Source organism: Mustela nigripes, chromosome 14 (assembly GCF_022355385.1).
Source record: "Mustela nigripes isolate SB6536 chromosome 14, MUSNIG.SB6536, whole genome shotgun sequence".
Classification (NCBI taxonomy): domain Eukaryota; kingdom Metazoa; phylum Chordata; class Mammalia; order Carnivora; family Mustelidae; genus Mustela; species Mustela nigripes.
Window position 1 is genome coordinate 101,242,931 of NC_081570.1, and position 20,460 is coordinate 101,263,390.

Here is a 20,460-nt window from a genome sequence, read left to right on the forward strand (position 1 = left end):
TATGAAGACAAAATACAAACTGATCAGCCAATTCCAAATAGTAAAAAAAAAAAAAAAAAAAAAAAAAAATCCAAACAGGTATATTTAATGAATTGGTATTTGAATTGATCTATTTTCATGCTTCTTAGTTCTTTGTTCCTTTTATTCCATCAAGATAGTAGCAAAAGAAAGATAATGGTATGTTTCTAGTATTCTGTTGCCCTATTTTAATCCTGAGCCTTACGGTGGTACTCAACAATGCTACTGATAATCTCTTTTCACTCTGGCCTCTGTACTTTTGAAATCAGGGTTACTGATTCTAAGTGAGACACTGTGAGGGCTTTGAGCATGTCGGGGGGGTCGTGGATGGGGAGTGCCATACAGGACCTGCAGTGGGCCCTGAGCTTGAGGATGTGCACTGGGGGGCATGAGTTCATGGATGTCATCTTGGATTCTAGGTCGGAGTCTGACACTGATCAGGAGATCCTTTTTGCTGAGGCTTCACTAGAAATATTAATAAACCTTAGTTGAGTTAGCATTTCTTAGAGTCCTCATTTCTCTCTGAATGCTCCATAAAATACTATTGTCAGAGTCTGTGGCCACATGGTAGATGGCTGTGCAAAGAGCCAGCTTTGCAAATGAGTCAAATATGTCATAACTTAGGATAGTAGTGTTAAAATTAACATCAGATAAAACTGAGTAACGGGAGAAATATCTTTAGCTGTTTTTTGCCAGCATTTCGGTATTGCCATGATGATAGGGTAAAATGAATCCTTTTGGGTTTTTTGTTGTTGTTTTACTTTGATATTGTCAATTTGCTTTTCTAGAAGGGGGTAAGCAGAGCCAGAACCACTACCTCTCTTTGTAACGTAACTGTTTTGTTTTCATATTAGGATTCACTTTGGGCAGATTACTAGTAACCAAATGCTTGTGCCAGTGATTGAAAAGTTAAAGGAAACAACTATTTCAAAAGTCAGCCAAGTCCGGGTAGGTATCCTTGTAGAAGTATAGTAACTAGGGAGGGGTGTGTGTGTGTGTGTGTGTGTGTGTGTGTGTGTGTAACTAGGGAGGGGTTGTGTGTGTGTGTGTGTGAGTGAGTGTGTGTGACTTAGAAGTAGCACAGTGAGCTGTGCCTTGTCTCTGGTGGTACTGACCAGACATCTGTCAGTATTTGAGGGAAGATTTTTGTTGGAGCTGGTAGCAATAGAAAAAAGAAAATAAAACCAGACCAGAAAGACCTTAGACGAGGGATGAGTAAGAACACCTGAAGCATTGGTTCTCCTGACTCACATATACTGCTGTATTGAATGAAGTCAGAGAAGGGTCATTTAATCTTTCTTATCTGCTCCCCCTACCCCCCAGGATGTTATTGGATTCAACATGGCAGGTCTTGAATATCTCAAGAGGGAATGTGAGGCAAAAAGTGAAGTTATGTTTTTTGCTGATGCGACCAGCCAGTTGGAAGAAAAGAAGAGGAAGAGGAAAAAGAGGGAGAAGCTAATTTTAACATACACTTAGAACTCAAATGTGGTGCCCTTTTCTTTTTATTTAAAAGGACTTCTAAACAGTAGAATTGGTGTCAACTTGAAAATAACCAAGTAGCAAGAGTTTGTTTGGTTACAGAAGGTGTCAGGATGTGGTTCCCAGCTTTGCCTGAAGAAAAGCTCAGTGCGGACTGCTGGGGATGATAATGTAAAATCTTCCCATGCCCATGAAGGTTGAGCCCTTCAGGAGTTGTTCCATTGTATTCCAGCAGGGAACAATGAACTCTTTTTATTTTTTTTAACTAGTTTTTTACTAGAGCTGAAATGAACATTTCAAGAGTTTTGCTTATTTCTGTGATAACAGAAGATTTAATGATGTGTTACTCTTTGTAGTACGTTTTGCCTCTTCAGAGAGTTTCAGGTGCACAATTGATTGCCCTCATCCATTAAATGCAGTCTTGGACTTACAGAGCTGAAAAAGACCATAAAAATTCACTAAAACACCCTCTTTCAACTTTACCTCTTACAAGGGGTTACATTGGTTTATAAAAATATCTAATTGCTAGTTTTTTATAATTCTCCAAATAGTTGTTTCTAATTAAACTGTAGTCAAGCTGAGATGCCTTGCCAGGCTTCTGGGTGATTGATGCGATATAAATACATACATACATATGTACATGCATGGTAAGAATTTGGGGAGGTGGGAATATTCTAGAAGAAATGGACACATTCCTTTGGGCCTGACTTCTATTCGTTGGAAGTTTTTAAGTTACTGCCCCAACCTTGTTGCAGTTCTGTGCAGACTTCTGTGACCTTTTTTTGATGTTTTTTTAAAAGATTTATCTAAATTCCAGTTAGTTAATATATACTGTAATATTAGAGGCCCAGCACATCGATTTAACACTTCCGTAGAACATCTGGTGCTCATCACAAGTGTCTTCCTTAATCCTCATTACCTGTTTAGCCCATCCCCCCACCCACCTCCTCTCCAGTAACCATCAGTTTATTCTCTGTAGTTAAGAATCTGTTTTTCTTGGTTTGTCCCCCCTCCACCCTTTGCTCTTTTGTTTTTTTCTTAAATTTCACATATGAGTGAAATTATATGGTGTCTTTCTCTGACTTAATTTCACTTAGAATTATACTGGCTGGCTCCATCCACATCATAGCAAATGGCAAGATTTCATTCTTTTTTATGGCTGAGTAATATTCCATTGTGTGTGTGTATACTACATCTTATTCATCAGTGGATGGACATGTGGTCTGTTTCCCTATTTGATTGTTGTAGATAATGCTGCTATAAACAGCTGAAGGTGCATATATCCTTTTGAATTAGTATTTTTGTATCCTTTGGGTATATACCCAGTAGTGCAATTGCTGGATCATAGAGTAGTTCTGTTGCTGGATCATAGAGTAGTTCTGTTTTTAATTTTTTGAAGAAGCTCCATGCTGTTTTCCAGAGTGGCTGCACCAGCTGGCATTCCCACCAGCAGGGCAGAGTTCTCCTTCCTCCACATCCTCGCCAACACTTGTTTCTTGTGTTGTTGATTTTATCAATTCTGACAGGTGTGAGGTAATACCTCATTGTGGTTTTGATTTGCATTTCTTTGGTAAGTGATGTTGAGCATCTTTTCATCTATCTGTTGGCCAACTATGTCTTCTTTGGAAAACTATTCATGTCTTCTGTACGTTTTTAAATTGGATTAGTTGTTTTGGGGTGTTGAATTTGATAAGTTCTTTATGTATTTGGATATTAACCCTTTATCAGATATGTCACTTGCGGGGCGCCTGGGTGGCTCAGTGGGTTGAGCCACTGCCTTCGGCTCAGGTCATGATCTCAGGGTCCTGGGATCAAGTCCCGCGTCAGGCTCTCTGCTCAGCAGGAAGCTTGCTTCCCTTCCTCTCTCTCTGCCTGCCTCTCTGTCTACTGTGATCTCTGTCTGTCAAAATAAATAAATAAATAAAATCTTTTAAAAAAAAAAGATATGTCACTTGCAAATATCTTCTCCCATTTTATTGCCCTTTAGTTTTGTCAACTGTTTTCTTTACAGTGCAGAACCTTTTTATTTTGATGAAGTCCCAATATTTTATTTTTGCTTTAATTTTCCTTGCCTCAGGAGCAATATCTAGAAGTTGCTATGGCCAGTGTCCAAAGAGGTTACTGCCTGTGTCCTCCAGGATTTTGATGGTTTCCTGTCTCACATTTAGGTCTTTAATCCATTTTGAATAGATTTTTATGTTTGATTTAAGGAAGTGGTCTAGTTTCTTTCTTTTGCATGTTTCTGTTTGGTTTTCCCAACACCACTTTTTAAAGAGACTATCTTTTTGACATCAGATATTCTTTCCTGCTTTGTCAAAGATTAATTGACCATATAGTTGTGGGTCTGTTTCTGGGTTTTCTTTTCTCTTGTTCTATGTGTCTATTTTTGTGCCAGTACCATACCTACGTATCTTGGTTTTGGTGCAATTGTAAATGGGATTGGTTCCTTGATTTCTCTTTCTCCTGCTTCATTACTAGTGTATAGAAATGCAACAGATTTCTGTATATTGATTTTGTATCCTCCAACTTTACTGAACTTGTTTATCAGTTCTAGCAGTTTTTTTAGTGGAGTTTTTCACGTTTTTTCATAGTGTCAGGTCTTCTGCAAATAGTGAAAGTTTTACTTCTTTGTTGCAATTTGGATGACTTCTCTTTCTTTTTGTTGTCTGATTGTTGTGGCTGTGTTGAATAAAAGTGGTGAGAGTAGACATCCCTGTCGCGTTCCTGACCATAGAGGAAAAGTTCTCAGTTTTTCACATTGAGGATGATATTAACTGTGGGTTTTTCATATATGGTCTTTATTATGTTGAAATATGTTCCCTCTAAACTTACTTTGTTGAGGGTTTTTATTATGAATTGATGTTGTACTTTGTCAAATGCTTTTTCTGCGTCTATTGAAAGGCTCATATGGTTCTTATCCTTTCTTTTATTAATGTGGTGTATCACGTTGATTGATTTGTGAATATGTTGAACCACCCTTGTAGCCCAGGAATAAATCCCACTTGATTGTGGTGAATGATTCTTTTAATGTACTGTTGGATTCAGTTTGCTATTATTTTATTGAGAAATTTTGCATCCATGTTCATCAGGGATGTTGGCCTTTAGTTCTCTTTTTTAGTGGAATCTTTATCTAGTTTTGGTATCAGGCTAATGCTGGTGTTATAGGATGAATTTGGAAGTTTTCTTTCCTCTTCCATTTTTTGGAACAGCTTGAGAAGAATAGGTATTAATCTTTAAATGTTTGGTAGAATTCCCCTGTGAAGCCCTCTGGGCCTGGACTTTTGTTGGTTGATTATCAACCTGCTCACGTTTTCTATTCTTGTTTCAATTTTGGTAGTTTGTATGTTTCCAGAAATTTATCCATTTTTTCCAGGTTGTCCAGTTTGTTGGCATATAATTTTTCATAATATTATCTTATAATTGTTAATTTATCATCTCTCATTTGTGATTTTGAGTCCTTTCTCTTTTTTTCTTGATATATCTGGCTAGAGATTTATCAGTTTTACTGATTTTTCTCAAAGAACCAGCTCTTAATGTCATCTATCTGATCTGTTGTTTTTTTAGTTTCTATATCACATATTTCTGCTGTAATTTTTATTACTTCCCTTATGCTGGATTTAGGCTTCTTTTTCCAGCTCCTTGGGTTGTTTATTTGAAAATTTTCTTCTTGAGGAAGGGCTGTATTGCTATGTGCCTCCCTCTAGGACCACTTTTGCTGCATCCAAAAGATTTTGGACTGTTACATTTTTGTTTTCATTTGTTTCCTTGTATTTTTGATTTCCTGGTTAACCCATTCATGGTTTTAGAAGCGTGTTATTTAACCTCCATGTATTTGTAGTCTTTCCAGATTTTTTTCTTGCACTTTACTTCTAGTTTCATAGTATGGTGGTCAGAAAAGGTAGGTATGATCTTAGTCTTTTTGTATTTGTTGAAGCCTGTTTTGTGACCTAATATGTGATCTTTTCTGGAGAATGTACTTGAAAAGAATTTGTATTCTGCTTTAGAATGGAATGTTCTGAATATGTCTTTTAAGTCCATCTGCATCATTCAAAGCCATTGTTTCCTTGTTGATTTTCTGTTTAGGTGATCTGTCCACTGTTGTGAATGGAGTGTTAAAGTCCCCTACTATTATTGTTATAATCCATATAGTTCCTTTATGTTTGTTATTTTTGTTATTGTCTTATATGTGGGGGTTCTCCCAATTCGGGGACATAAATATTTACAATTGTTACATCTTCTTATTGGAGTGTCCCCTTTGTTTTTATAGCCTCTATCCATTTTTATAGTCTTTGTATTAAAGTCTAGTTTTTCCAATAGATGGATTGCTCCTCTGGCTTTCTTTTGACATCCATTTGCTTGATAAAAAGTTCTCTACCCCCTCACATTCAATCTGTAGGTGTCTTTAAAATGACCCTCTTGTAGGCAGCATATAGAGGAGTCTTTTTTTATCCATTTTGTGTGTCTTTTGGTTGTTTAGTCTATTTACATTAAAAGTAATTATTGATAGACATGTATTTATTGCCACTTTATTACTTATTTTCTCATTTCTGGAGATTTTCTCAGACCCTTTCTCACCTTTGCCACTTTTGGTCTCTCTTTTGCACTCAGAGTCCCCTTTAATATTTCTCGCAGTGCTGGTTTAGTGGTCATGGATTCCTTTCATTTTTGTCAGGGAAGCTCTTTCTCTCCTTCTATTCTGAACAATAGTTTTGCTGGATGGAATATTTTTGGCTGCAGATTTTTCCCATTCAGCACTTTGAATATATCAGGCCACTCCCTTCTGGCTTGCCAAATTTCTCTTGAGAAACCTCCAGCTAGCCTTATGGGTTTCCCTTATAAGTTAGGGATTTCTTTTGTCTTGTTGGTTTTAAGATTTTTTTATCAATATATTTTGCAAATTTAATTATAGCATGTCTTGTTGTTGACCTGTTTTTGTTGATTTCATGGGAGTTCCCTGTGCCTCCTGGATCTGAATATCTGTTTCCTTCCCCAGATTCGGAAGTTTTCTAGTATTATTATTTTATTTTTTATTTTTTGGACAGAGAGAGATCACAAGTAGGCAGAGCAGCAGGCACAGAGAGAAGGGAGAGAAGGGAAAGCAGGCTCCCTGCTGAGCAGAGAACCACCCCCCCCCATGCGGGGCTCGATCCCAGGACCCTGAGATCATGGCCTGAGCAGAAAGCAGAGGCTTAACCCACTGAGCCACCCAGGTGCCCCTCTGCTGTTACTTTTCTTTTTTTTTTTTTTTAATTTTATTTATTTATTTGACAGACAGAGATTACAAGTAGGCAGAGAGGGAGTCAGAGAGAGAGAGGGAAACAGGCTCCCTGCTGAGCAGAGAGCCCGATGCGGGGCTCCATCCCAGGACCCTGGGATCATGACCTGAGCCGAAGGCAGAGACTTTAACCCACTGAGCCACCCAGGCGCCCCTGCTGTTATTTCTTAAAATAAGTTTTCTGCCCCCCTTTCTCTCTCTTTCTCTTCTGAGACACCTATGATAGGAATGTTACTACATTTGATGGAGTCACTAAGTTCCTTAAGTCTATTTTCATGTTACATAATTCTTTTTCTTTTTTTTTTCAGCTTTATTATTTTCCTTTGTTTTCTTGTTAATTCATTCCTCTGTTTCTTCCAGCCTACTCTTCATTGCATCAAACCTGTTTCCAGTCTCATTTATTGCATTCTTCATTCTTCATTTCTGATTCTGATATCAGATATCACTGATATCTTCTGTTCTTTTCTCAAGCCCAGTGAGTATCCTTATGATTGTTGCTTTAAATTCTCCATCAGTTATGTTACTTATATTTGTTATGCTTTTATCTCTGTCTGTGGCCTTATCTTGTTCTTGCATTTGGAATAAATTACTCTGTCTTGGCATTGTGTCTAATCTCTACTTTTTTCTATGTGTTAGAAAAGCCCATTAGGATTTCTGCTCCTGAAAGTAATGGTCTTTTTGAAAAAGAGGTAATGTAGTGCTCAGAGCTGGTGCTTCAGGGAGTGTCTCCAGTGTGTGCTGCCTACACTCTGCTGTTGTGTTTTGGCCGTTCTGTCTTTTAGGCCAGTCCTCTGTAGAGGCTCTCCTTATTTGCTGTGGACAGTGTTTGGTCCCTGGCCTGAATGTGGTGAGTTTTAGCTAGGTATACTCTGGTCTACCTATGAAATGAGTTTTGACACCACTCCACCAAAACTGAGGCCCTGCAGAACTCTGGTGGAGAGATGTGTGTGGGTAGGGGTTTGTGCTGATATTCGGGGGTAGTGGCCCACCACATTACAGCTGAGGCAAGCTTGACTAAGAAGGCAGTCCTAAGAGCACAGGGGTGTGGGGTCTGTTGTAAGCAAGTTAGACAGCCAGTGTCAGTGCTGAGCTGCTTCCTTCTGATGGGTGTGTTTTGGGGGGGGTGAGGGGTGTTGGCTCAAGGGAAATGTCACCAGCCAGCTCCTTTGTTTTCAGAGAGGTATCTGAATATTGATAATCCGCCCCCTACACACACACACACACCCATATCCTATGCATTTTTTCCAGATGGCTGTTTCCATGCTGTTTGCCCCCAGGTCGTTTGCCTGCCTTCTCTTCTGGGGCACCACAGTACCCTCTGGGCTCTATCCCAGCCAAGCCTGTTGACCTTTAAAACTCCAGGCTTTAAGTCTCACTCTTTGTAAGAACCCAAAGAAATTAAGCCTTCTCATTTTCCAAGCCAATGGCTTCTAGGAAATATTCTCCTGGATTTGCCCCCCTGGCTGCTGCTCTCTCCTGCCCTTCTCCACGACCACAGTTCCCTCCCCTCCACAGCAGCCATGATCCATTTCTCCCCTAAAACACATTTCCACACTTCCTGCTTCTTTGATGTGGCCTCTTCTCTCCCTTTAGTTGTGGAGCTTGTCTGTCAGTCGTAAGGTTGATTTCTGGGGTATTTATAGTGATTTTATCATTAGACAAAATGAGCATAGGGTACTCCTGCTCCACTGCCATCTTTTCTCTCTGTGTATCTTCTCCAATCAGGTGTCCTGTGAATTTGTCCATTTCATTTAAGATGCTATATTGTGGTGCCACCATTTTCTTGCCAGTTTCAGAACTGCAGTTCTTGTGGTGTGGTTATCTGATGGTCCCTAGCCACAAGTCTGGTACAGTTCCTGACCATAACAACACAGTCACTGAAGTAAGGTAAGGAACATGGTGGTATTATTCGTTGCACAGAATATAAGTAAAGATTATTGTAACATAGAGTTCCTGATGCTTAACTACAAAAAGGTAAGAGAAGAGATAGTGGATTCTAGGTGCTTCTCGTCTGAAGAAGCAGCCTTTTCTTTAAGCATCTGTTCCTGTCACTAGGGAGGAGAGTTAGTTACTTATTGAAAGATATCCTAATTCTTTAATGAGCAAAGGCTGGATCCGTATCACGTTTGCGCTTGGAAGTGTTCATCAGAAAATAGGAAACTAGCATTTCCCATTAATGTTTTTGATGTTTTCCAAACCAAAACAAGGTCAGGAGGGTACTCTACTTGTATTTAATAAAAGTGTTGCTTTCCCATAGCTTAGGTAAGATGAACAGTAGGGGATTTAAAGGTGTGTCTGTCTGGTAGGTATTACACAAACCAAAGAGAAGGAGAGCTTAGGACAGATGAAATGATGTGTACAGGAAGTAACTGAGCTCTAACTTTTGGTCAAAATACTTGAATCTCCTTAACCCTAAAGGTTTGAGGTTAACTAGTCAGTTATAAAGTAGATTTTAGAGGCCCCTGTGTGGCTCAGCATCTGACTTTCGGTTTTGGCACAGGTCATGATCTTGCAGTTGTGGGATCAAAAGCCCCTTGTCGGGCTCTGTGATCCACAGAGTTTGCTTCAGCTAATTTCTCCTGCCTTGGCCTCTCCCCACTCATACTCTAAAAATAGTACATAAAATCTTTAAAAAAAACTTCTTAAAATTTTTAAGCCAAGCCAGTTTCTAGTCATTAAGTCAGCATTTACTGACTTAGCTGGTCATTGGCTAGATTCAGTCCTTAGTACCAGAACCATGTAACGAGTAACACACCTTGCAAACTATGTAGTGTAGCTGTAGAAGCTGCTGATGCCATAGAGAAAAGCCTCATGAATGGTTTATTGGGCATAGAACATCTAAGCTTTTATATCTTTATATATGTCTCTATGTAAAGAAGGTAACGCTTAACCATTTTGAGATTCCCTGGCTGGAAGTTAGGTGCTTGGTGTACTTGGTTATTAAATGGTTTCTCAGTTCAAGTGTCCTAAGTCATAGATCTCCCAAAGAAATCTCTAAACCTGGGAGAGGGTGTAGGACAGTGACCAAGGAGGCAGTGGTGTCTGTCGTTGGGCTCAAAACTGTATGTAGGGTTCCACCTCCTTATCAGTACAACTGATGAGCCTGCTCAGTGTAACCTTTCCAGGCCAACCACAAACTCAGGAAGAAGCCACCTGGCCTACATACACTATCCACAACCTGCCCCCTTTCCTCACAATTAAAGATCCCAAGTTTTGAGATGAGACTGAGGTTCTTAGGAATAACATCACCTTATATTCTAAGTTCTGTCATTATTTCTGAAATGTGGGCTGCAAGCAGCTCTCATGTGATTTTAGGACTGAGCAAACACTGAGCACACATGGTCCAACAGTCACTGGCCCCAGCCCTTGTAAGGCACATGGAAGTTGCCCTTGTGTAATTCCTTCCTGTGAGTGTGGGCAGGACCTAGAGACTGGCTTCTGAAGAACAGAATACAGCAAACAATAGGATGTCTGTTCCAGGACTGGGTTATAAAACACTGAATTCTGCCTTGCTCACACTCTCAGGCTCTTCTTGTTCTGATAAACCCAGCTGCCCTGCCATGAGATTCCTTTAGGAGAGCCTCACGTGGCAAGGAACCACATCCTGCTGACGACTATCTCAGTGGGCTGAAAGCACATTCATTCCTAGTTAAGCCAGAGGATCCAACTGAGCTCTGTCTGGATTCTGGAACCACAGAAGCTATGAGATCTTAAGTGTCTGTTGCTTTAAGCCAGTAAGTTTTGGGGTAATTTGTTATGTAGGAACAGATAACTAATAGAGCTTCTATACAGCGAATTACGTAATGTGATGTTTTGGATTCCTCATCTATAAATTAGGCACATAAGTATCTACCTTCATAAAGTTACTGTGAAGTGGTTACTGGCTCAAACACAAGAACGGTACTCTTGTTACTGCGTGAACTACACGAGATCTAAAACTACAGAATGATTCCAGTACACACACACACATTAGAAGGGATGGGAAAGAAAAAGACTAAAATATTTTCTGTTAGCTCTTGGTGATATTAGAATCTTTACACTAGATATTTGTCTTTATAATAAAAGAATAAGTATAATGGGCATCTTTCAATCACATTAACTCTGATACTATGAACAGAGGCGTAAAGGCAACATCACTTAAGACATTTCTTCTATTAGATAGATTCACGAAATTACTTAGGATATATTGGTGCCAACAGGAATTATGTATCTATTCAAACGCTGTTCTGTAGTTCAGAGTTGTCTAGCTATCGATGTAGATTTCACCATTTCTCAGTTTAGAGTAACTTCCAAAAGTCATAGAGTAGAACTGACATAAACTGTGATTTCACTGGTTCCCAAAGTATATTTTAAGACCTCTGGGGGTCTATAAGACCCTTTTTCAAGGAGTTTGCAAGGTCAGAAATATTCTCAAAACAATATTAAAATCTGTAGTAGTTTGAAGAGTGGTCTCCAAAAATTTACATCTACCTAGAACCTGTGAATGTAACCTTATTTAGAAATAGGGTCTTTATAAAGGTAGTTAGTTAAGATGAGGTCATACTAGATTGAAGTGGGCCCTAAATTCAGTGACTGTTGCCATGTAAGAATGTAGTGTGAGGAGACACAGGGAAGGAGGCCATGTGACCACAGAGGCTGAGACTGGAATTGGCGTGATGTAGCTTTTAGCCAAGGCACACCAAGAACCGACTACTGCCAGAAGCTAGGAGAGCAGCAGGAACAAATTCTTCAGCCTCTAGCTGGAACCAGCCCTGAACGCTTTGGTTTCCTGAACTGCAAGGAAATACTAACTTGTCTTAAATCAGGTTGTGGTAATGAAGCCTCAGGAAACTACACTTGATCTTAGCCAAAAGGCCGAGAAGCGATGAAGCCTCAGGAAACTAACAGTGATACCAGGAAGTGGAATGCTGCTGGAACAAAGGCCTAAATTTGTGGAAGTGGCTTTGGAATTGGGCAGTGAGTAAAGGGAGAATTTTGAGAAGTGTGATTAAAAAGTCTAAGTATCTTTAAATGATCATTAGTAGACATAAGGACTTAAAAACAATTTTGGTGACGGTTCAGAAGGAGGCCATGGCGGCAGCAGAGAAAGTTTCTGTCGTCTCGGAGAATTTCTACATCACCATGAACAAAAATACTGATAGAAGTATAAACATTAAAGGTGCTTCTGGTGCAACCTCAGAAATGAACATGTTGTCGGACACTGGAGGAAAAGCTAAAAGGTGGCAAAAACCTTGGCTGAATTGTGTTCTGCTTCTTGGTTTAAAGAAGAACTTGTAAACAATGAGGTTTCCAAGCAAAAATGAAAGATGTGGCCTGGTTTCTTGCTGCTTATAGTAAAATGCAAGGGGAAAGAAAGAATTTGAGGAAGGAACTGGTTAGAAAAAGGAACTAAAACATGATGAGTTCGAAAATTAACGTTCTGTCCATACTGCCAACACATTGCAAAGGCATACCCTGGAGTGGTCACCAAGGATGTGTGTGCTGGAGAGATTAGGTTTATGACCACAGACCCAATCCGGCATCTCAGCAGAAGCCAGGAATAGAAGTGCAGTTATCCAGGAAGGATCTGTGGAGAAGCCTCGTGTCTAATGACGTGGATCTCCTTGACTTCCATGAAGACTGACAGGTTTTTGAGAATGCTACATGAGCAGAAATGCTGCTGGTTTGGCCTTGACAGGGAGATAGGACAAGATGAAGGAAGGCTGCCAGACTTCTGGGATTCTGTAAGCAGGAAATGAGCTGCCCAAAGGGTAAGACTTTGTCCCAGGCTGAGGATGGAGAGGGTGGGGGCTTCTGAAGGCCTGGAGGTTGGGGTTGGTGAAGCCTCTGTGGGCCCAGAAGGCAGATCATGCCACAAATGATTATTCTAAGGCCTTGAAACTTCATGAAATTAGCCTAGTGACTCTATTCCTTCCACTTTCTTCCTTTTGGGAATATCTATCCTATACTTTCTCCACCAGCAGATGTTGCAAGCTGACAGCTTATTTTCTAGCTCCACACATCCACCAATGGAAGGGAGACCGAGGCTGGTCATACCAGCATCTTACCCATACTTGATTTAGAGGGATGAGATGTGAAACTGAGTTAATGCTTATTTTGATGAGAATTTAGGTGTGGGGTTAATGCTGGAACGGGTGAAGAATTTGGGGAATGTTGGGATGGGATGGACATATCTTGCACATGAGATAGATAGGAATATTGGGGGATCAGAAGCCAATTACACTGGGTATGTCTGCCAGAAACTGTGAAGATGACCTTAAGATGACACTCAGGATTAGGGTAGCCCCTAAATCTAATGAGTGATATTCTTATAAGGAGACAGGCAGAAACATATACACCAGGAAGAATTTGAGACAGAGGAAGAGATTAAAGTGATGTAGTAATAAACCAAGGAACACCAAAGAATTCCTGGCAACCACCAGACATTAGGAGAGGGGCATGGAACAAATTCTCCCTCAGTCTCCAGAAGGAACCTCCACCTCCCACCCCCGACACCTTGATTTTGGCCCTCTGCCCTCCTGAACTACAAGAGAATATCTTGTTTTAAACCACCTGGTTTATGCTGCTTTGTCATGGCCGCCCCTAGAAACTAGTACAAATTTGTTACAGCAGCTCTAGGAAATTAATACAAGAGGCTTTCTGGCTTTTTCTCCATGAGCATCCAGTGGAGTTTTCCAGGGGCTGTGTGATGTCTGATATCGTGACAGACCAAATATAGAGCAGGAGGGAGAACCCAGCCGTGCTCTATTAAGCCAGGCAATGAAGAAATTTATAAAAATGTAAAACAATGTCTCATGAGTAATAAATTTTTGTTACAGAAAATAGTTATTTTTCATTTAAAAAATCTGTTAATATATTGGCTTTATTATGGTTTTTACATAGAAATTTTTTTCTGTTTTAATTCCAATTTGGTAATTGTGATAGATAAGACCCATGTGAATGAAAGCTTTTCGGGATACTTAATTTTTAAGAATATTTAAAGAATCTCGTGTCTAAAATGTTTGACAACCATAGGCTTAATTGTAAATTTTCCAGTCCAGAAGGACATCCCTGTGTTGCTGCTCGTGCTTTTTGGAAGGTCAGCTTAACACTGAAAACAGTGCTTAAACGAGCAAACTTTAGAATCACACTGAAGCAGATTAGATTTTTACATGATCTACTTAAGATTCTCTGAGCTTCACTCCTTATTTATAAAGCGGGAAAGATAACAGCTATCTTACTGCTAGTCTGAAGATTAGATATGATCATGTATACATGGGAGTAGCTATTCTAATTATTGAAAACCAGTATTTCCATCCCACCAGATTAAGTGGCTTATTGGTTTCTGGCTATAAGAGAAGACCAAACATGAGGTCTAAGGCCTCACATTTGAATGGCTGAAGATCAAGTTCCCGTTTGTACTTACTGGATTTAACGTTGAGAAATTTTACGGGACATGAAGACTCCAAGTGTAGAGGAAGAAATCGTAGAAGTCCTGTGGACCATGGGATTTTCTTTTCCCTGAGGAAAATCTTTGGGTCTGTTATCATAATTGCTACCTGCTAAAACTGGTAAAATACTCATTAAGGAATATGACTTTCATGACCAAATGATTTGTATATACAAACTCAGATTACATTTTAGAATCAGAACCTCCTCTCTAGCATCATTAGCTCAATTTTGGGTACTTTTCTATGCAATGTGAATCCTAGGCTTAGGGGATGTAGGATGGATATTGATTTCCTAGATTTCTCCTGTTGACCCAGTGTACGCTTCTCTGCTGACTGTGGCTAGTCCTTCTATGGGAGCCACCAGTCACCATAACCAGGTCCCAAATCACATCAACATCCAGGGATAGGGACAGATTTCGGGAAATGGGCTATGAATTCTCACTTTGACTTTAGAAGTAGATAAAAGATCTAATAAAACTCTCTTCCTCCTTTATCTGTGCCTAACTGATAGGTACCTTTAATCTATGAGCAGGAAATAGATGTTTTATTAGCATAAATGCAAAATGACTTAATTGCTGTGACTGGCAGCAGGGATCAGGTAGTCTAAATAAGCATCCAATAATCTGTGATGAGGATATGAAGACTTGATTTAATTCCTGGAGGAAAAAACTTCTTATTCTTTGGTTATTTTCCTTCTATCACTACAGAAGAACCCTGCCACCAATATGGGGGGGGAACCTCACATCCCCAGTGAGGTCTTCTCACTTTTATTAAATAGGAATCCTCCTTAACACTCCCTGTACCCTCTTTCCTACTTTTCATTTTTCTCTATTGTACTTAGCACCAGTATGGCCCATATTTTACTTATTTTGTATACAGACTCCCCCCCCCCCCCAACGAAATGTAAGCTACAAGAGGGCAGGGATTTTTGTCTCTTGTTCACTGCCTAGAACAGTTCCTAGCAAATTAGAGACACTTACCTTTGAAACAAGTGGACAAATGAATTCAGCTCCATTTCTACTGTGAAATCAAGGTCCTTTGACACAAGTTCCCCTAAATTTCCCCTTCACCTCAGAATGTCTGGAATCTTAGCCATCTTTGCCGACTCCCTCACCAAGACCAACCCTTCATCTCTGTTCCTGATCATTCTTTTGCTCTTCTTTGGATATTGCTGCTTCAATTACGTCTCATTCATATTATTTAACATTTCTCTCCTGATTCATTTCTTTCAGCCAAATCTAGAGATCTACTTGACATCTCTATAGCATCTGTCAACTATGTCCATATTTTTCTTGAAATTCTATGGCTTCTGAGATATTTCTTGGCTTTCTAATTTGCTTACTCTGTCTCCACTGCTTCCTCTTCTTCCTCCTACATACTAAACAGACCGCAATCTCTGCTCCTTTCCCTTATCTTCAGTTGTCACCTCTGTGTGTGATGCTTAAAATGATTACATTTCCAGCTCTAACTCCTCAATCAAGATCCACACCTGCATATCCATGATTCTTTACTTGAGCCCAAAATCTTAGAGTGGAACTCTTATGTCCACTTACTTCCTTCTATCAATGGCTTCCACCTCAGATTTTACAGCATTACCCCCCGCCACTCCCCTGCCAAATGTCTTTTCACCCATGTCTCTCTTCCACTTTTGCCACATGATAGTTTCTGTCCTTATACTTGGCTTACTGAAGTGGCCTTCCAATGGCCCTTTGCAAATAGAAATTTGCAACCAGTTGCTCTTCTTCAACATATCCAGCATAGTAACACTGGATTCATTTTTTTAAAAAAAGATTTTTATTTATTTATTTGACGGACAGATCACAAGTAGGCAGAGAGGCAGGCAGAGAGAGAGGAAAGGAAGCAGGCTCCCTGCTGAGCAGAGAGCCTGATGCGGGGCTCCATCTCAGAACCCTGGGATCATGACCTGAGCCAAAGGCAGAGGCTTTAACCCACTGAGCCACCCAGGTGCCCTGGATTCTTTGTATAAAAATATGCTGGATCAGAAATCTTCAGTGATTCACTCTTGCTTATATGATAAAGTTTAAGCAGGGATTCAGACTCTTCCACAATTTGATTCCAACCAACATCCCACTATGTTTCCTAATACTCCCTAAGTTCTCAACAAATGGAGCTTCCTACCTTTCCTGACACCTGGTGCTCTCTTATTGCTGTGGATTTGTTCATTTTAAGTCTCTTTTCATAAAAAGTTTTTGCATTTTTATAAGACCCAGCTCAAATACCAAATAGATGCATAACTACAACACAAAGTACTATATGTTTCATGTCACTGGAGTACAAAATAATATAGGAATCAAATGGGAGCACTTTATTTCTGATTCTAGATTATGTAAGTCTTTTAAGAAGGAGTCCAATTGCCATTTTTGTATATGAAAAAATCTTCCATAAGTACCTTGCATATAATAGTTTACTTGATCTCTGTGTGGTATCCACATGAAAGAGATAACAATATGAAGGTGTATATATATAATTCTGTGAATATTCATTTAACCTTTATAATAAAGTATCTCCTACTCCCTAACAAGATTACAAGTTTGTTTTGATGACAGACTTGCTTTTCAAAACCACTCTGCTTGTCTGATAGCACAGAGAGCCACTGACAGTGGCATTTGCTCAACTCACAGTTACTACTGCGCATGTACTATGTAACTGGCATTTTGCTGGATGCTTACTTACAAGATGAGTGAAGACACAGTCTTCATCCTAAGAAATTTAACTCTGTGGTCTTAAAGAGTTAATGAAGCTATGGAGTATGGATATGAGGGGGTTAGGGAATAGCATTTTGACTTCTGTTTTCCCATTGTTCATATGTAATTTTTGCTCTATTTATAACTAAAATTGAGCTTTAAAGGATATTTGCTTCCACAGGTAAGAACAGAATATCATGCTCGGTCATTATCTCAATATTGTGCGAGATGTGTGTTGATCCCTTGGCCCCATCCTCTCCGACGGCCATGGCAAATAACTCCACCTTGAGTTCGGTCTGCAAACCAGCTGCCACCTATAGGACACAAGGTAGCTTTAGAGTCAGACATATCTGAGTTCACATCTTGGTTTTAACTTGAATTGGGGCTAGTTACACTCTCTAATCTTTTTTTCTCATCTATATGTCTGGTGCTTTTGGATGATGGCATTTATAAAGTTATTTTGTGGGTTCGTTAGGTAGAGTTCCATTGAGCAAATGGGACCCAGGATAAATTGAAGGAGAAAACCAGATGCTATTTAGGAAGAGAATGTCGGTGTACTGTGGTGAACTGCAGGAAAACTTTTACAATGCACATACTTGTGCTATTTCTTGAATGTTAGCAGTGAGTTCCTATGGGCATCCCTGCAGATAAAGGTAAATTTAAACCCCACAACTTCCCTGCCCTGCTTCTTGGTTTATAGTGTGCCTAATGGAGGACGTGTGATGTGACAAAGCCAGCAGAGGGAGACAGAATGAGTTTAAATGCCAAACTGCTTAGGTCTGAAAGCTACGTGGAAGAGGTCTGGACCAACAAAGAAACCTGATATATAATGAAGAAGAAACACAGCAAGGAATGGGCTTCTTGCCTTGTTCCTTGAAGAGAACACTGGCCAGGAAAGAAAGAGCTGTTTGTGTTTCTAAGCTGCCTCTCCAGGAGGTAGGCTAAAAAGCAGACTTGAGAACAACTGTCTGGAAAAAATACATCAGAAACCACCACATGGAAAGCAATTAGATACAAGTACTTTTTTCTTCATAGTTTATAAATAATAGAACTGAAAAATGTTTCAACTTCTTCAACAATGTACTTATGAAGGTCTGCTAACTGGAGGGCATCCAACTCACCATGTCTGAGGACCAGGCCCTTTGCCCTTCAGCCCAACAATGAGGGCAGGGCTAGGATGACACCACTCTGCACAAGGCAGCTGGCATCCTGCCCCCGCTCAGGTCTACCCGGACCCTGGGCATATTCATTCAGCGTTGGCAACTAAGCAGGCTGAACAGTGGTTAGATTTACATATAGAGGAGTCTATAGATTATATTTTTGCAGAGCCAAAACTGTCAAAAAGAAAATAACAATAATAATAATTTAAAAAAACCCTAACAGTAGAGAGTGAGCTTGAATACACGCTGAGTTTTTAGTACCTACAAAGGTTGATCCAACAGTCATTTTGACTTTTGGCATCACCCCTACTTTAAATGAAAAAAGTTTTCTAACTTCTCAGAACAGTGGAAGAAGAGCTTGCTTTGATTTTTGCTTTTACTTTATGTTCCAGAGTTTCTGGAATCTTGACACAGTTCAGTGATGAAATGTGACAGAGAGGTACTCATGAATTGGTGGAGCTAATCCCGAAGGATATTTCTGTTTGGAACTGCAGCCTGCAGACTACTGTGCTGTAGACCATAAGATATTAGGGCTGGAAACGGACTAAGAAATTATCAGGTCCAAGCAACTTCTTTTGCACATGAGGAAGGCAAGGTACAGAGGGTTAATTAACCAAAAGTATGACTGAGCTGCTGGTGGCACAATCATAACAAGAGGCCAACTGATTCTGCACCCTATCAAATGGACCCTTCTGGGTCAACATACAATTGTGGCTGTTCTAAGGTCTTGGGACTCAGTGAACACTATATGCTTATTATGGAAGTGGATGCTGTTGCTCTGTATTCCCATGAGACTAAGCGTGTCCCTGTCTGTGATGAACAAGCATGTGTCTATCAGATGTCCTTACTTCATTCTGTCACTTAGTCATACATTTTGAATCCCCACTATGTGCCCAGCTCTGGGAGCAACTTAGATATGTCTACTCATTTTTAACATCCCCTGTCCCCGGTCCCTATCAGTGGCGTTCAAAGTTTGTTGAATGAAATGGAAGGAATGTGCCAAGAAATAAATGTTAAGATTTACAAGTGTGATTTTATTATGTTTTATATATTATTTTATATATTATATTTTGTCTATTTATATATTAATAAACTTTTGTTTACTTGATACTACATTTCTGAAATCATAACTTAAAGCAAGTAGCAATATACAGAATTTTTTTTTTTGAAGCACCCCATTTTGGGGAATGTAGCAAATAAAATTAGAATAGGTTGACATTTTAAAATTGATATTTTCAGAACTCTGGAGAAATGAGGCAGCTGATGACTAATATATTACTATTTCTTAGAATATCATTAAATAAATTCTCTGGCAAGCAGTAAAAGAACAAACCAAATGTATAGAAAATACAAAAAATAGGGTATTTTTCCAAGAGATTTTTCATTTTGCAGAAGAATTTATTATAGGACACCTTTAGGTAATCAGCTTTCCAAATGCATGTCAAATCATATTTAATTTATAAAAAGGTATTTTTCATACAATTGTGCATAACTGTAGTATTGGGACAAATAAGTGAACTTCAGAAAAGTTTCCACAGCTGGAAGTTTAACTGTTTACACATAGGATCTGTCTCACAGCGATTATGTGCAGTATGCAACATTAGCCATGCGGTATACCCATACCAGGAATCTTTTACTTATGATACTAGAAAAATTAGACTTATATATGATTTAAACCGAATGCATAGAATGATTTAAAAAAACCACTTTCCCAGAAACATGCACACATTCACACATGCAAACACGGACACACACAACAGACAGCTCATAGGACTTACAGGTCCGTGTTTGTAAGTCACTTTGAGTCCTGTGCTGGGTGGGGGCTGCTTCACCCTAAACCTACCAGGCAAAAAGATGGAAATAAATTTAGGCCATAAGAAAAAAGCAATGAACCAACCAGGATGTTATAAAATCAGGAAGGTGTTAATATTTGCTACAAAGGAGTGGGACTGGGAGTGGGGGAGGTCCATACCATTAGGAGAACAACCTAATCGCCACTTGGGAGAAGAATCTGGGGCCCATTTCACAACTGCCTTTCCAACAACAGTTTTCATCAGCGTCAAACAGACTCCAACCCCAGTTCCCACCCTTGGTTATTGGATGCTGTCGAGCCGCTCAGGGCAGACTGTCGTGAATGTTTGGCTGCTGTGTGCACTGCAGCGTGGCCACCGGCGTGAACACCGAGGCTGACTGCCAGATCATTAAGCTGAAGAATAAAGGCTCTTTTGGAAAGCACTGGAGCATGGGAGCCAGTCTTGCTCTGTCGTGGTATGGGGCTTGCATGTTTGGGCAGAGGAGAAACAGAAAAGGCTCAGAGAATTTTGGAGAACTTGAAAAGCCCCATGCTCACACGTGGTGCTTATTGATCTCTTTCCCTTCCTGTGGTTTGC

The 20,460-nt window shown here is 39.8% G+C and overlaps 2 protein-coding genes and 1 non-coding gene across 4 annotated transcripts in view; 1 reads left to right on the top strand and 2 right to left on the bottom strand.

Annotated features, from left to right (window-relative positions):
- Positions 1 to 2,081, top strand: part of WDR3 (WD repeat domain 3) — a 29,601-nt gene extending 27,520 nt beyond the window's left edge. For both annotated transcript variants that reach the window (XM_059375873.1, XM_059375872.1), the window contains exons 26-27: positions 873 to 966; positions 1,342 to 2,081. In XM_059375873.1, coding sequence (XP_059231856.1) covers positions 873 to 966; positions 1,342 to 1,497 — 250 coding nt within the window. In that variant the 3' untranslated portion in view covers positions 1,498 to 2,081. The remainder of the gene's footprint in view (positions 1 to 872; positions 967 to 1,341) is intronic.
- A 9,374-nt stretch (positions 2,082 to 11,455) lies between these two features.
- LOC132002403 (U2 spliceosomal RNA) lies at positions 11,456 to 11,641 on the bottom strand. The gene has a single exon (XR_009399884.1). It is a non-coding gene; the product is annotated as a U2 spliceosomal RNA (small nuclear RNA).
- A 2,348-nt stretch (positions 11,642 to 13,989) lies between these two features.
- The window catches only part of SPAG17 (sperm associated antigen 17), a 213,394-nt gene continuing 206,923 nt past the window's right edge, over positions 13,990 to 20,460 (bottom strand). Inside the window, exons 47-49 of the mRNA XM_059377113.1 lie at positions 19,849 to 19,909; positions 17,080 to 17,224; positions 13,990 to 14,325 (exon numbers count right to left, since the gene is read on the bottom strand). Of these exons, the coding sequence (XP_059233096.1) occupies positions 14,186 to 14,325; positions 17,080 to 17,224; positions 19,849 to 19,909 (346 nt within the window). The 3' untranslated portion in view covers positions 13,990 to 14,185. The remainder of the gene's footprint in view (positions 14,326 to 17,079; positions 17,225 to 19,848; positions 19,910 to 20,460) is intronic.